Below are 14,146 nucleotides of genomic sequence, written 5' to 3'. Positions count from 1 at the left end.
GGAATTAATAAAAATATATGTTCAGCTTAGCATTTAACAGGTAGTTCACCCAAATATTAAAATGTTATCTCTATTTACTAATCTTCATGTCATTCCAAACCTGTATGCTATTGTTACACCTGCAGCACCTGCCATCACCCCTGCACTCCACCAGAGGTTGCCGTCACCTGAATATTAACATTTCACGAACTACATTTCCCATATCCTCCGCTCTGTTTGATTACTCTCCCACCTGCTTCACATTTGTTCCGGGTTCTCACACATTCAATGTGAAGTCTAGTTTGCCTGGTCTACAATTCTGAGTGTCATTTCTATCATTGACTACTCTGTGTTTGACTCCTGCCTGTTCTCCGTATTCTCTAGCTTGCCTGTATATGTTTGTATTTACTGCCTGTTTCTTGGATTTCCCCTTTGCTGATCGTATTTGCATTGTTTGCCTTTCTGGATCCCTTGCCTGCCTTTTGTTTTCGACTTTTGTTTCGTTACTTTGTTTTACTATATATTTGTCTTAATAAACTGCATTTATAATGACCATGTCTGACTGTAAAGCTCCTAAAAGGGCATCCATATGACTTGTGCACTATATTTCAAGTCTTCTGAAGCCATATGTTAGCTGCACAATGTTTGGCATGAATGATTTGAGAGTGAATAATTAATTAAAGGGGTCATGAAATGGAAAATATTTTTTTCTAGACATTTAAGAGGTAACTGTACTATAAAAACATACTGTAAATGTCCGAACTCAAAACTCCCTCCCCAGTCTAAAAAGAACATATAGATCCCACCCCACTGAAATGTCTCATTTTGAAAATTGTGTGTTTGTGACGTCACAAGACATTGATCAGTTGTATTTGCACGCCCAAAACATGTATCATCGCCCCCTTGGCCCTGCCGACTGGCGTTCAGTTCCTATTGTAAACAGAGAGGGAGAGAGAGACAGGCCTAGTTTGACCAACTATTTTCAACTGTATTTTTTTTGTTGTTGCATATAACATGCATTAGACAGCCGTCTTTTACCATTGTCATGTTTATTGCAATGCTTTTTAAAGATGCTGTGTTAAGGTACAAGTCAGAAGAGGAGATTCATTCAGCTGCTCTGCCTCTTGCTGTCCTGAACACAAACTACTCAACATACTGTGCTTTTACCCATCTGTGCTATTTTGAATCGTTAGTGTATGATGGTGTTGGTGTAAACATGGACTTTGTTTACACCAACCCCATACGTTTGGATACGTTTCCCGCGATCTGCACCTCAGTGCACCTATGTGTGTGTGTCTAGTCATCGTGCTATGGACTATGTATGTGCGTGGACTTCTTTTCGACCAGTCATAATATGATTCAAGCTTTGCAAAGGAACTGTTATTGAAGGATGGTGCAGTTAAAACATTTGGACTTGACTGCAAAAATGTGAGTACACCATTTAATTCATTAATATTTCATATGTCATGACTGTTTGATGGTTATAGTGCTGATGTGCTTGAGTGAACAGTATAATATATTCAGATGCATTGTGTTGGATGTGTGTTATTTGTAAACCCTCAAATTTTGCTTTATAAAGTTGTGGAGCTTGTTCATTCTCTTCTGACTCTTCTGAGTTTCATATATGACTGTGTATTCGAGCAGCTGTACGATGTTAGCCAACCACAACAGTGGGCGTTTAAATGAAAGTTTAAAGGAGATGCTGTGGCCAAAACTGAGCGTTTCAGAGTGAGGGCCAGAAACAGGGTGGAAAATGATCATTTATTACTAAACTATGACTGTTTTAGTGCTAAAACTTTACTAACATTATCAGTGGACCTCAGAGAAGATAATTAAATTATAGAAAATAGCATTTCATGACCCATTTAAATTTCAGTCTATTCATCACACAAAGCTACTGTATGGATTCAGAAGACTTTGAAGTTCCCACTTTAAATTAGGTGTCTTTAACTACTATTGACTAACAATACAATACAATTCATTTGTTGTTCAGTAAAATTCTCACAAGATTCACATTTACTGCTAATGATGTTGATGTACCGGTAGGTTTTAGATTAGGGTTTGGATTTAGGGTAAGTGTTGGGGTAGGGTTAGGTTTAGGATTAGGGGTAAATTTAACGTGTAAATACAGATGTAATTAAATCAGGTACAAGTACAATGCAACAACACATATGTACAGTACATAATAAGGACATTATATAAAATGGTAAGTACATAGTAGTTAACGACACATGATATAAAGTAGGTACAATTTGAATGTAGTGCATGAGTTGCATGGACTAGTTTTATGGTGCTTTAAATAGACTTTTTGTTGTTGTTGTTGCTTTGTCCTGTTGTCGCTTGACAGACATCTCATAACAGGTCAGTGTAAACTGTCATTGTAGTAGAGATTATAAAAAATTCTCCTTTTGTGTGGAATGACATTAAGGTGAGTAAATAACGATAGGATTTTAAATTTTATTTGAATTATTCTTTGAAAGTAACATTCACAATGTAAAGGCCCTGTAAAACTCTTTATTCAAAACTCATTTCACCCTTCTTTTTCTAGTTTTATTACATGGTACGAATCTATTGAACTCTTTTAGCCCTTTTCTACAACATCCCCCCCTAAAAACCAATATATTATCCTGCCAATACCAAACTTTCAATTTTGCTCTCTGACATATTTGTGTGTGGGTTTAATTTACTACCAACCTCCAGGCTCTTGTTCTTACTGATCAAACTCCTGTTGATTTGGATCTGGGTTTGGGTCTGGCTCTGGCTACACACTCCCTCTTCTTTTTGGCCTTGTTTTATAAATCTGCGGTTAACAATCTTGGTGATGCTGTCATTTCTGACCAGTGGCACCGCTGGTATACGAGAGGGGGGGTGCTCTGATTTCTTTGAACCCACCAGACCAATGTGATCTCTTCGCGCTTTTGGCGCTTTCTCCACCTCAGTATTGGTCTTCTCTCCCCGGCCACAAACATTGCGCAGAAACTCCTGGACCAAACCGTACTTGTGGATCCCTACATTTTTCCGGCTGCCGGGTTTATCACTGGCCTGCACTGATACTGAGCTCGGTCTGCTAGTCGTGGAACGAGCCCAGGCAGAACTTGGGGAACCACGTGGTGACAGGCCCCACGGACCATGCTCCTTAGTTCCATATTCCAGCCGGGAGGAGAAGCTCAAAGAGGAGGAGGAGGACAAAGAGGATGTGGTGAAAGAGGAAGAGGAGGAGGAAGTGGAAGAGGAAGAGGAAGAAGGTGAGGAAGCAGAGTGTCTGCGTTGTATTTTCGGAGAGGTTGTAAGTGGCTGAAGCCGGTCTGTCGAACCAGGTACTCTATCCAAAGAAGTTGAGGTCTGTGGAGTTCTTGCAGATACAAATGAGGTCACCCGTGGGGACCAGTGCTTTGCTGTATAAAGACTTCGGGGACCATCCGTCTGTAGCCCAACTGTGGTAACTTGGGGCAGGGCACAAGTTTGAGTTCCTGTACTAACACGCAGCACACTGCTACCAGAATCTCTTGCTCTTTTCCCCTCCATGGATTGGGAAGTTTGCAGCACACTGGCAGTAATTTCTTTCATGTCATCACTCAAGTTGGCTGAGATGTCCAAGGTATTCAAAGCCAAGCGAGATGGGGATGTAATGCCAGAGGTCTGAACAGCAGAAGAAGATGTAGAGCTGATGACAGCCATTGAATCTCTCTCAATCAAACTTTGGCAGTCAAATGGCAGGCTGACCTGACAGTTTTCATATGCAGTGACCCAGTCTTGGTTTACAAGTCCAGAGGAAACAGCATTGAAATGTGGTTCCTGGCTCTCCTCACACTCTTCCTTCTCTTGTCCTATCACAGAGCTCAGCTGGATCCTTTTAGATGATGGAGGGCTGTAATATATCCTAATGCTGGTCCTTTCTGGAGCAGTGTGGCTTCTTTGCATTGATTGGTTTAGTTTCAGACCAGGGAAACTGGGAGGCATGACAGGGTAGTCCCAGGTCTTACATGGTTCTTCTCTGTCCAGAAGGGCAGCCTCTCGGCTGAGGTACATCCAGTTTTTGTTGGATTTTGCTGTGCCAGTTTTGACTGCTGTCCTATTGAGAAAGCAACATTTTGTAAGAAATTAATCAATCAATTTAAAATTTAAGCATTTATATGGTCAGATACTTTGAGTATAATTTCAGTGCAAACAAAAAAATTATAATGACCTCTCCTTTATTCCATCTTTTTCCATCATCTTGAATCCAGGGAACTAAAAGTGAGTAAGAATGAGTGTTATTTGTGCACTGATGGGGAGTAATGCAATATTAATTATAAATATTAAAAGGTACACCAAGTAATGTTTTGTTTTAACATATTAGTCAAAAGTACTATTAATTTCTTTAGCGGTAAAACTTGTGTATAAAGTGGAAAAAAGTGTGAAATGCACCTTTAAAAAATAATAAAATTAAATACCTGAGTGACAAAATAAATATATGAGTGTTTCTTCAACTTCAGGCACTTCAGGTTTTAATTTTTATTAAAACAAACAAATTAAAAATATATATTTTTGTTATACAAAGGGCTCATTAAAACTGACTTGAAAACTTTTTTACCAGGCCTTCATCTTTTTTTTTTTTTGGTTCTTCTAATGCCTTTATGTATACTCTAGATAGTACAGTTTTGTCCCAGACTCAGACCTTCAATATTAAAATATGAAAATTTGTTACAGAAGCACAAATGTTTACATGCTTAAAACTACAAAAACAAAGAAGGACATAAACATAAACCATTTCAATAATTGTGTGAAAATAATTTCTATCAGTTTCTAAAAACGTGCGCCTATCCCACGTTGTGGTTTAATTACCACCACACCAAAAAAATTTGCAGCTAATAATAGTGTACTTGGTAACCAAGTCGACAAAATTGTCAGTGAAGAGCATGTTTGAGGTGGGTGATGTCTGAAGAAAAATAAAAATACTGTACAAAGTAAATGTCACTTGTTATCTGAATATTTTCATAAGGTGTCATTTTCAGTAAAGCTGTAATTTTGCCACATTATGCAAAAAGTTTTAAAATATTATTTAATCGTTTGTATTTAGGATACATAAAATGATAGCTATGAAATTGGCCTTTGCAAGTAATTTAATAAAAAAAAAAAAAAATCTAAATGTTATTTCCATCACTGTTATTATCACAACTATCATTTCAAGTATCCTGTGACACATGTAGATACATGGTTGGCCATTGTAAGTAGACAAATAAAATAAAAATAAAAATAGTGAAAGTGTAATAACAATTTTTTTAACATGACTTTCTAGAAGTGCCTAAATTTGGATAAACACCCATACAGTAGTATATGCTTGCATGAAAAACGACTCGGTAACTAACGTAACCTCGGTTCCCTGAGAGGAGGGAACGAGTATTGCGTAAGTAGCTTACGCTATGGGAAAACTCAGTTTCTCGAGAAATATTGAAGTCTTTATGTAAAACGCATTGCAGCTGCACAGCAGACAGCAATGAGCGAGGCAGCTCGGTCATTGGCTGTGCTGCGGCAACTTGCTCGAACCAATGACGGGCGACTCTGAACGCAGCGACCAATGAGCGCCAGCGCTCAGAGCCTGCCAAGATTAGCGTGGCTAAGGCTATATATTAGGCGCCCCGTCATGAGAGTTCTTTAGGTTCAATCGACTGAAGCGAACTGACCAAGCACAAGCACGGCAGCTTACGCAATACTCGTTCCCTCCTCTCAGGGAACCGAGATTACGTTAGTAACCGAGTCGTTCCTCTCGAGAGGTCTCTCCTATTGGCGTAAGTAGCGTACGCTATGGGAACACCATGAAAACGCAGTGCGTGCTGACTTCGCTCTATAAAGCCAGAGGCGGATGCCTGAGCCTTAAAGCAAAGTGATTATCCAACAAGCCGGCCAACGGCGAGCTATATAATGGGAAAATACAGAGCGCCTTTGCCCCAAGGAGGTCCATGGTGGGGCGCTCATTGTAAAAACACAAGCACATAACTTATGTACTGATTTTTCTATGTATTGATATGCATAAAAAATCCTCTAAGTCAGTCAGAGACGGACCTATAAGGGAGGAGATAATGCTCAGCATATACATACTCCAGTCCATTCTACAGTCAGGCTGATAGAATGTTGGAATGCAATGAGGGGACCTGTAGGTTATAAAACCTGATAAATGTCGAAGGCGAGGCCCAGCCTGCCGCCGCACAAATATCTTCAATGGGTATCCCACTCGACCACGCCCACGAGGAGGCCATGCTCCTCGTAGAGTGAGCTCTGACGCCTAAGGGGCATTGAAGGCCCTTGGCTTCATAAGCCAGCGCTATAGCATCCACTATCCAGCGCGATATTCTTTGCTTTGAAACTGCGAGACCTTTAGTGCGGCCGCCAAAGCATACGAATAATTGTTCCATCTGTCTGAACGGGGCAGAACGTTCCAAATATACTCTGAGCGCCCTGACCGGGCAGAGTAAATTAGCGTCGCTTTCGTCCGCTGGGGACGATAGCGCTGCCAGAGATGTCACCTGTACTCTGAAGGGTGTGGAGAGCACTTTAGGAATATACCCATGCTTTGGCCTAAGGACAACTCTGCAGTTGTTAGGTCCAAATTCCAGGCAAGCAGCACTTGATGACAGCGCGTGCAGGTCGCCCACTCTCTTGACTGAGGCGAGCGCCAGCAAGAGCGCAGTTTTGAGCGAGAGCTGTTTAAGGTGCACGGTTCGGAGAGGTTCGAACGGGGCACTCTTGAGTGCGTCCAGGACCGTGGCCAGGTCCCAGATCGGCACCGAGGGGGGGCGAGGGGGGTTCATCCTTTATCAGGATTGTGTGACGCCGCTATGGCAGCCACATAGACTTTGAGCGTGGAGGGTGTGCGGCCCGCCTCCAGCAGCTTTTGCAAAAAGGCCAGTACACTTGGTATCTCGCACGATTTGGGGTTCAAGCTCTTGGTATCACACCAGATATAAGCGTCTCGTAGAGGGCGCTCGCGCCTCCGTGATGGTTCTCAAAACTCCACTGGGGAGGTTCTCGGGAACCCGTTGAGGGGCCACGCATGGAGGGCCCACAGATCGGGCCGGGGATGAAGAATTATCCCGTTGGCCTGCCTGAGGAGGTCTAGCCTCAGCGGAATCGGCCATGGGGCAGATTGCATCATCTGCATCAGTTCTGGAAACCACGTCTGGTTTTTCCAGAGAGGGGCTACCAGGCGCACTGCACATTTCACTTCCCTGATCCGACTGATGACCTGAGGTAGCATCGCGATCAGGGGAAAAGCATACAAGGGGCGGCTCGGCCAGACTTGGGCGAGCGCGTCCGTGCTCTTTGAGAAGAAAAGGGGGCAGTGTGCATTTTCCCTGGAGGCGAAGAGGTCGACCTCCGCCTTGCCAAAGGTTTGCCATAACCACTGAACCGTCAGGGGGTGGAGAGACCATTCTCCTGGGAGAACCTTGTCTCTGGACAGAATGTCCGCTCCCTGGTTCAGGATGCCTGGCACATGCGCTGCTCTCAGCGAGCGCAAGTGGTGCTGTGACCATGAGATGAGCTCCCTGGCCATAGAGTGCAGGGAGCTCGACCTGAGTCCACCCTGGCAATTTATATACGATACTACCGTCATGTTGTCCGTTCGGACCAGGACGTGTTCGTTCTGATACGGAAGCCGGGCTCTGAGAGCCAAGGCGACCGCTTTCATTTCCAGACAGTTTATATGTAGGCGCTTTTCCGGGTTTGACCAAAAGCCGGAGACAGGCCTGCCCTCGTAAAGGGCCCCCCATCCTATTTTGGAGGCATCTGTCGTGATAATTTTTCTCCGTGTGTTCACGCCAGACTCACGCCGGTTCGATACCAGTCGACGGCTTTCCAGGGCGTCAGGGCTTTTATACAGCCGTGATTTGCTCTGATTAAAAAGTGGCCCGAGCGCCACGCGTGAGTGGGGACACGGCTCTTGAGCCAGCGTTGGAGAGGACGCATGTGCAACAATCCTAGCTGGAGTACAGCTGATGCCGAGGCCATGAGACCGAGCATCCTTTGAAATCGTTTGACGGGGGCGCGCGTGCCCGGTCTGAATGATGTTGCAAGGCGTCGAATAGAGAGCGCGCGCTCTGATGAGAGTCGCGCCGTCATCTGCACTGAGTCTAGCACTATTCCCAGAAAAGAGATATTCTGGCTGGGGGATAGCACGCTCTTTGCAAAATTGATTCTCAGACCCAGGCATTCTAGATGGCTGATAATCCAAGATCTGTGCGTCGTTAACTGACTCTCTGATTGTGCTATGATTAGCCAATCGTCGAGGTAATTCAGTATTCGCACTCCCCGCTGTCTCAGGGGGGAAAGTGCTGCGTCCATACATTTCGTGAATGTACGGGGGGCCAATGATAGGCCGAATGGTAGTACTGTGTACTGGTATGACTGTCCCTCGAAAGCGAATCTCAGAAAAGGCCTGTGATGAGGCGCTATCGGAATGTGAAAGTAAGCGTCTTTCAAATCCACTGATAGAAACCAATCCCCGGGGCATACTTGCGCGAGGATTTATTTGGTCGTTAACATTCTGAACGAGCGAATCATTAAAGCTTTGTTCAGATATCTGAGATCTAGGATGGGGCAGAGGCCACAGTCCTTTTTCGGGACGAGAAAATAGCGGCTGTAAAAACCTGCCTCGCTCATAGAGGGAGGAACAGTTTCTATAGCGACACATCTCTCCTCACTTTCGTCTCGACCACCGCTGAAAAGCGGGGTGGTCTGCGAGCGAATTGAAGCGAGTAACCGTGTTTTATTATGTTCAAAACCCATTTCGGCATGTCGGGGATTTTTTCCCAGGCTTTTGCTCGCACAGATATGGGCTGAATACTGGCTGGGGGCGTGTCGCAGTGACGTATGGGCCCCACCGGCAAATTGCCTTGTGCTAACACTGAGCTTACAGCTGTCAGAGGCGCGGGCGTGCGCTGAGCAGCCTTGTTGAGTGCTGAGTGCAGGGGTGCGTGTGAGATTACAGGCACGCGCGCTATCTCCGAAATGCTCGCAGCATGAGCTGGAGAAATGTTTGAAACTGTATGGACAGTGTTTTCGGGTGGGGGTGCATACATCGTAATAGGCACGCGCGCCACTGTCATAAAGCTTCCCGCTCTTAGCGGGGAGTTTCTTGGCTCGCGCGTCGCATCCGTGATGCTTGCGGCATGAGACAGAGAAATGTTTGAAACTGTATCGACAGTGTTTACGGGTGGGGGTGCATACATTGTAATAGGCACGCGCGCCACTTTCATAAAGCTTCCCGCTCTTAGCGGGGAGTTTCTTGGCTCACGCGTCACATCTGTGATGCTTGCGGCATGAGACAGAGAACTGTTTGAAACTGTATGGGCAGTGCTTATGGGTGGGGGTGCATATACCGTAGTAGGCAAGCGCCACTTTCATAAAGCCTCCCGCTCGCGGCGGGGGGTTTTTGGCTATGCATACAGTGTTTGTGTGTAGGGGTGCATGCAGGACAGCAGGCACGCGCGCTACCTTTATAGTATTTCCCGCTTTTACTGGGGAAGTGTTTATAACTGTGGGAACAGTGCTTGCGTGTAGTGGTGCATACATGACAATAGGCACACGATCTACATATATGGTGCGTCCAGCTGGAGCTGGGGAAGTATTCGGCACTGTTTGGACAGTATTGATACGTGGGAATGCGCACTTTAGTGTGGACACGTGACCCCTTAGTGACACAGGCAGAAAATGACTCTTTTTGTGATTTCTGTGTGTTGCCGTTAAAACGGCATTTGATTGCAGGTGAGCGAGTTCTGTGACTGGCCCATTGACTGCTGTACAGACATTTCCAGCCGCCTGTAAGGGGACTGGGTAATGTTTCACACGTTTTAGAGAGAGAAAAGGCTGTCATCCTTTTCACCGTCGTCCCCTGACGCGCCGAACGAGACGAGACCCACCGCTCTGTTGGAGGGGTGCTGGTCCGCCTGCGTGAAATGGACTGGCGGCGGGGAGATCTTGGGTAGTGGTGAAGCACGCGGGGACTGGCCCAGCGTGACGTCACTGAATTCCGCGTGCTCTGGCAGCCTCTGTGAGCGGCGCTTTTTCTTGCGCGGCTCGAACGGAGGAGACGGCAGCATGGTGGAAGCAGGCTCGTTTGCGGCGAAGGCGGCAAAGCGAGCGCGCAGCTCGGCGAGGCCCAGGGAGTCACATTCGGGGCATCCGCCCTGAATGAGAGCAGCTTCTGCGTGGTCAGGTCCCAGACAGCGAGTGCAGATAACGTGACGGTCCCCGTCAGGAAGAGGGCCTCTGCATGAGGCGCAGGTTAAAGGCATTTGGAACAACGCCTCGAAAATTGCTCTTTTACTTAAATCAAAAGCGTCGCAGAGGCGAACACTTGTAAGTAAAAAAGGATATCAGTGATGCGCGCCGGATGGCGTAGCAGAAGGCTTCGAAGGCGGCTGAAGGCGCCGGTGTCCTCTTAGCAGTCCTGCTGTAGGCTTGTCAACGGTGGGCGAAAAGACTCCAACAATCCGGAGGATCCAGCGAAGAGAAGGTCTTCGCTGAAGGAGATTAAATCTAAAGAACTCTCATGACGGGGCGCCTAATATATAGCTTTAGCCACGCTAATCTTGGCGGGCTCTGAGCGCGCGGGCGCGACGCGCGCGCTCATTGGTCGCGCGTTCAGAGTCGCCCCGTCATTGGTTTGAGCAAGTTGCCGCAGCACAGCCAATGACCGAGCTGCCTCGCTCATTGCTGTCTGCTGTGCAGCTGCAATGCGTTTTACATAAAGACTTCAATATTTCTCGAGAAACGGAGTTTTCCCATAGCGTAAGCTACTTACGCAATAGGAGAGATCTCTCGAGAGGGAACAAATCTGTACAGCAGCATGACCTTTCAGAAGAAGAAAAAAAAGCATCTCTGACTGCATTTTTTTGAAACTGGGAATCCTTCCCATATTTTTTGGGGATGAACAATTTTAGATTCACAGTAATCAACTAAGAAAGCCTGTCTTATTTAGGAAAAGTGTGTCAGGAAAGCAGTTAGGGATTACAGCAAAGTCAACAGCAAGGGAAGCAGGAAATCTCTTTGATCAAATATTTGATAAATTCCTCTGCTCTCAGGGTTGGTGAGTAATGAAATACATGCAACGGGATTACGTATTTAAAATACAAAATATAAGTAACTGTATTCCACTACAGTTACAATTTAAATAATTGGTAATTAGAATAAAGTTACATTAAAAAATGATTACAGAAGAGATTATTTTGCATTTAATTGTAATTTGTTTCATTTAATATTTAGTCCTTTCAGATGGAAAACATTTATAGCTACATATAAATGATGTGATCCAAAGTGCATTTGAACAGCGGTGAAACACTCTCTTATGATGTGTTACATTCATACGAGCAGACAGAGAAGTACGTTTGGAGCAGAAGAAATAGAAATAAACCTATGTAAATTGTCAGCTTTACGCTAAGCTAAAATGCTTTTTCAAGCCATTATACACGCACATGTTACCAGACATGATCATATTTTGTTATCAAGAAAATTCACGTTGGATCATAATTTCTTTTTTTCTAGTAAGATCTTTGATATTAGGGCAAAAATCATATTCTTGATAATTTTTGTATTGTTTTCCTGTAAAAATATCTAAAAATCCTTAAAACAAGATCAATTTGATTGATCTTGTTTTAGAAGCAACACTACATATGATATTTTTGTTTTCAGAGAATGTATTTTTTATTTTGTCTTACTGTACCGGTTTTTATAGTCAAAACAAGTGAAAAAATAAGTAATGCTGAAGAAGTAATCCAAAGTATTTAGAATATGTTACAAATGACATTTTACAGCATGTATTCTGTAATCTGTAGTGGAATAAATTTCAAAAGTAACCCTGTCTGCGCTCCACCTTAGCCTTAACTATTCTCTTCAAAAACTGCCACTGTCTATATTCCACTGCTATTCTTAGCATCTAAGATAATTGTGACGGTCCAGTCTGGGTTTTTGTGTGACAGAACCATGGCATCATTTATGTCCAATGTCATTTACATTTACATTTATGCATTTGGCAGACGCTTTTATCCAAAGCGATTTACAGTGCACAAGTTGTTACAGGTACAATCCCCCCAGAGCAACCTGAAGTTAAGTGCCTTGCTCAAGGACACAATGGTGGTGGCCGTGGGGATCGAACCAGCAACCTTCTGATTAACAGTTATGTGCTTTAGCCCACTACCCCACCACCACTCCTATGTCTGTCTTGTGTTTCATTGTCTGTCTTTGTGTGAGCACAGTTTCGGTTTTGTCTTTCCCTTTCGTGCACTCTTCGGTCTATCTTGTTTTATGTCCGGAGCACGGTGCCTGGATCCTGACTCCCCTGTCTGGTTCGGTTTCAGTCTGTGTCGGGATCCGGACACTCATGCTCCATGTTCTATCTGTCTTTGTGTGAGTGCACAGCTTTGGTTTGGATTTCCCTGCCGTGCGCTCTTCGGTTGGTCTCATGTCTCATGTCTGGTGCATAGTGTCTGGATCCTGACCCTTCTGTCTGGTTTGGTTTTGGTGTCGGGATCCGGACACTCATGTTCCATGTCTTGTCTTGTATTGGTGTGAGTGCATTGCGCTTGTCATCTTAGCGGCATGCACTCGGGTCGCAAGCTGTCTTCATGTTGTGCTGAGGTTCGGTCACTTTGGTCTTAGGTGTCATGTATATGTGTGGCCGAACTCTAGAACAGGTGTCCTGTCTCGTTTTGTCACCTGTGGTGTGCATCGCTTGGCGTTTGCCTCGCAGGTCGCACCTGTCCTGTCTTGTTAACATATTGTTATCTCCTCGTGTGTGCTGTCTGGGTGCTGTCTGGGGTTTCCAGTCGATTGTGTGTTTGGTCATGTGTTTCCAGTCGGTCTAGTTAGTCGGTTCTCCAGTTGCAGCTTCTGGTGCTCATGGACATGGAGGCCATTCCCCTGTCACAACCAGCATCTATGGCCACGGAGGCCTTTCCCCTGTTGTGGTCAGTGCCCACACCTGCAATGGCTCCGCCCTCCAAGTCATGGCACCACCCCCTGAGCCGTTCCCTCCTGAACCCTGTCCAGTGGCTGCTGCCCAGTCTGCTCCCCTTCCTGTCCTTACTACCCTCCTCTTCTCCTTGGATCTCTCACTAAAGCCTTCACCTGGCCACCAGACCCGATAATGTCATGGTCCTGTCACTGTGTCAGTCTGGGTTTTTGTGTGACAGGACCATGGCGTCATCGTCCCATGTCTGTCTTGTATTTCGTTGTCTGTCTTTGTGTGAGCGCACAGTTTCGGTTTTGTATTTCCATTTCGTGCGCTCTTCGGTCTGTCTTGTTTCATGTCTGGAGCATGGTGTCTGGATCCTGACTTCCCTGTCTGGTTTGGTTTCAGTCTGTTTCGGGATCCGGATCCTGTCTTTGTGTGAGTGCACGGCTCCGGTTTGGATTTCCCTGCCTCCTCTTCGTTCGGTCTCGTTTCTCATGTCTGGATCATGATGTCTGGATCCTGACCCTTCTGTCTTGTTTGGTTTTGGTGTCGGGATCCAGACACTCATGTTCCATGTCTTGTATTGGCATGAGTGCTTTGCGCTTGTCATCTTGGCGGCATGCACTCGGGTCAGTTATCTATGTCTGTCTCTTGCGACCACGGCAATAATAGGCAAGACCTTTTGTGAAGAATTAAACTACCTTTAATCTGCATGACAATATTAACCAAATTGTCTAAAAATATATGGTAACAGCTTAATTAGTGGGGCAGTGGTGGCTCAGTGGTTGAGGCTCAGGGTTACTGACCAGAAGGTCAGGGGTTCAAGCCCCAGCCCCAGCACCACCAAGATGCCACTGTTGGGCCCTTGAGCAAGGCCCTTAACTCCAGGTTGCTCCGGGGGGATTGTCCCTGTAATAAGTGCACTGTAAGTCGCTTTGGATAAAAGCGTCTGCCAAATGCATAAATGTAAATGTAATTAATGATTAACTATTTCTTCACCCTATTTACTGTAAAGAAAGTAAATTCCTTATTTGAATTTCATTTGAGCCTTGATAAGTCTCTGTTTCTCACTCTGTGGTCAGTGTGGTTTGGCTAAGCATCAGAGTCAGGAGTGATTGAAGCTGATTTCTGCACTCAGCCTGCTGTCCAACAGTCCCACAAGGGGATTAGCCTAAATTCTGTTGCCATGCGCTGTTTTACAACCCTTTCTCACACAGGCTCATGGGACTGTATCCAATC

The 14,146-nt window shown here is 45.2% G+C and overlaps 1 protein-coding gene across 1 annotated transcript in view; it reads right to left on the bottom strand.

Moving 5' to 3' along the window:
- Nucleotides 1-14,146, bottom strand: part of LOC127628727 (protein SOGA1-like) — a 32,379-nt gene that overhangs the window by 945 nt on the left and 17,288 nt on the right. Inside the window, exons 9-10 of the mRNA XM_052105565.1 lie at nucleotides 4,166-4,209; nucleotides 2,674-4,051 (exon numbers count right to left, since the gene is read on the bottom strand). Of these exons, the coding sequence (XP_051961525.1) occupies nucleotides 2,674-4,051; nucleotides 4,166-4,209 (1,422 nt within the window). The remainder of the gene's footprint in view (nucleotides 1-2,673; nucleotides 4,052-4,165; nucleotides 4,210-14,146) is intronic.

The sequence above is a fragment of the Xyrauchen texanus genome, chromosome 35 (genome assembly GCF_025860055.1).
Source record: "Xyrauchen texanus isolate HMW12.3.18 chromosome 35, RBS_HiC_50CHRs, whole genome shotgun sequence".
In the NCBI taxonomy this organism is placed as follows: domain Eukaryota; kingdom Metazoa; phylum Chordata; class Actinopteri; order Cypriniformes; family Catostomidae; genus Xyrauchen; species Xyrauchen texanus.
The sequence above is the reverse complement of the archived record's forward strand: the minus strand, read 5'-3'. Positions and strand labels throughout refer to the sequence as shown.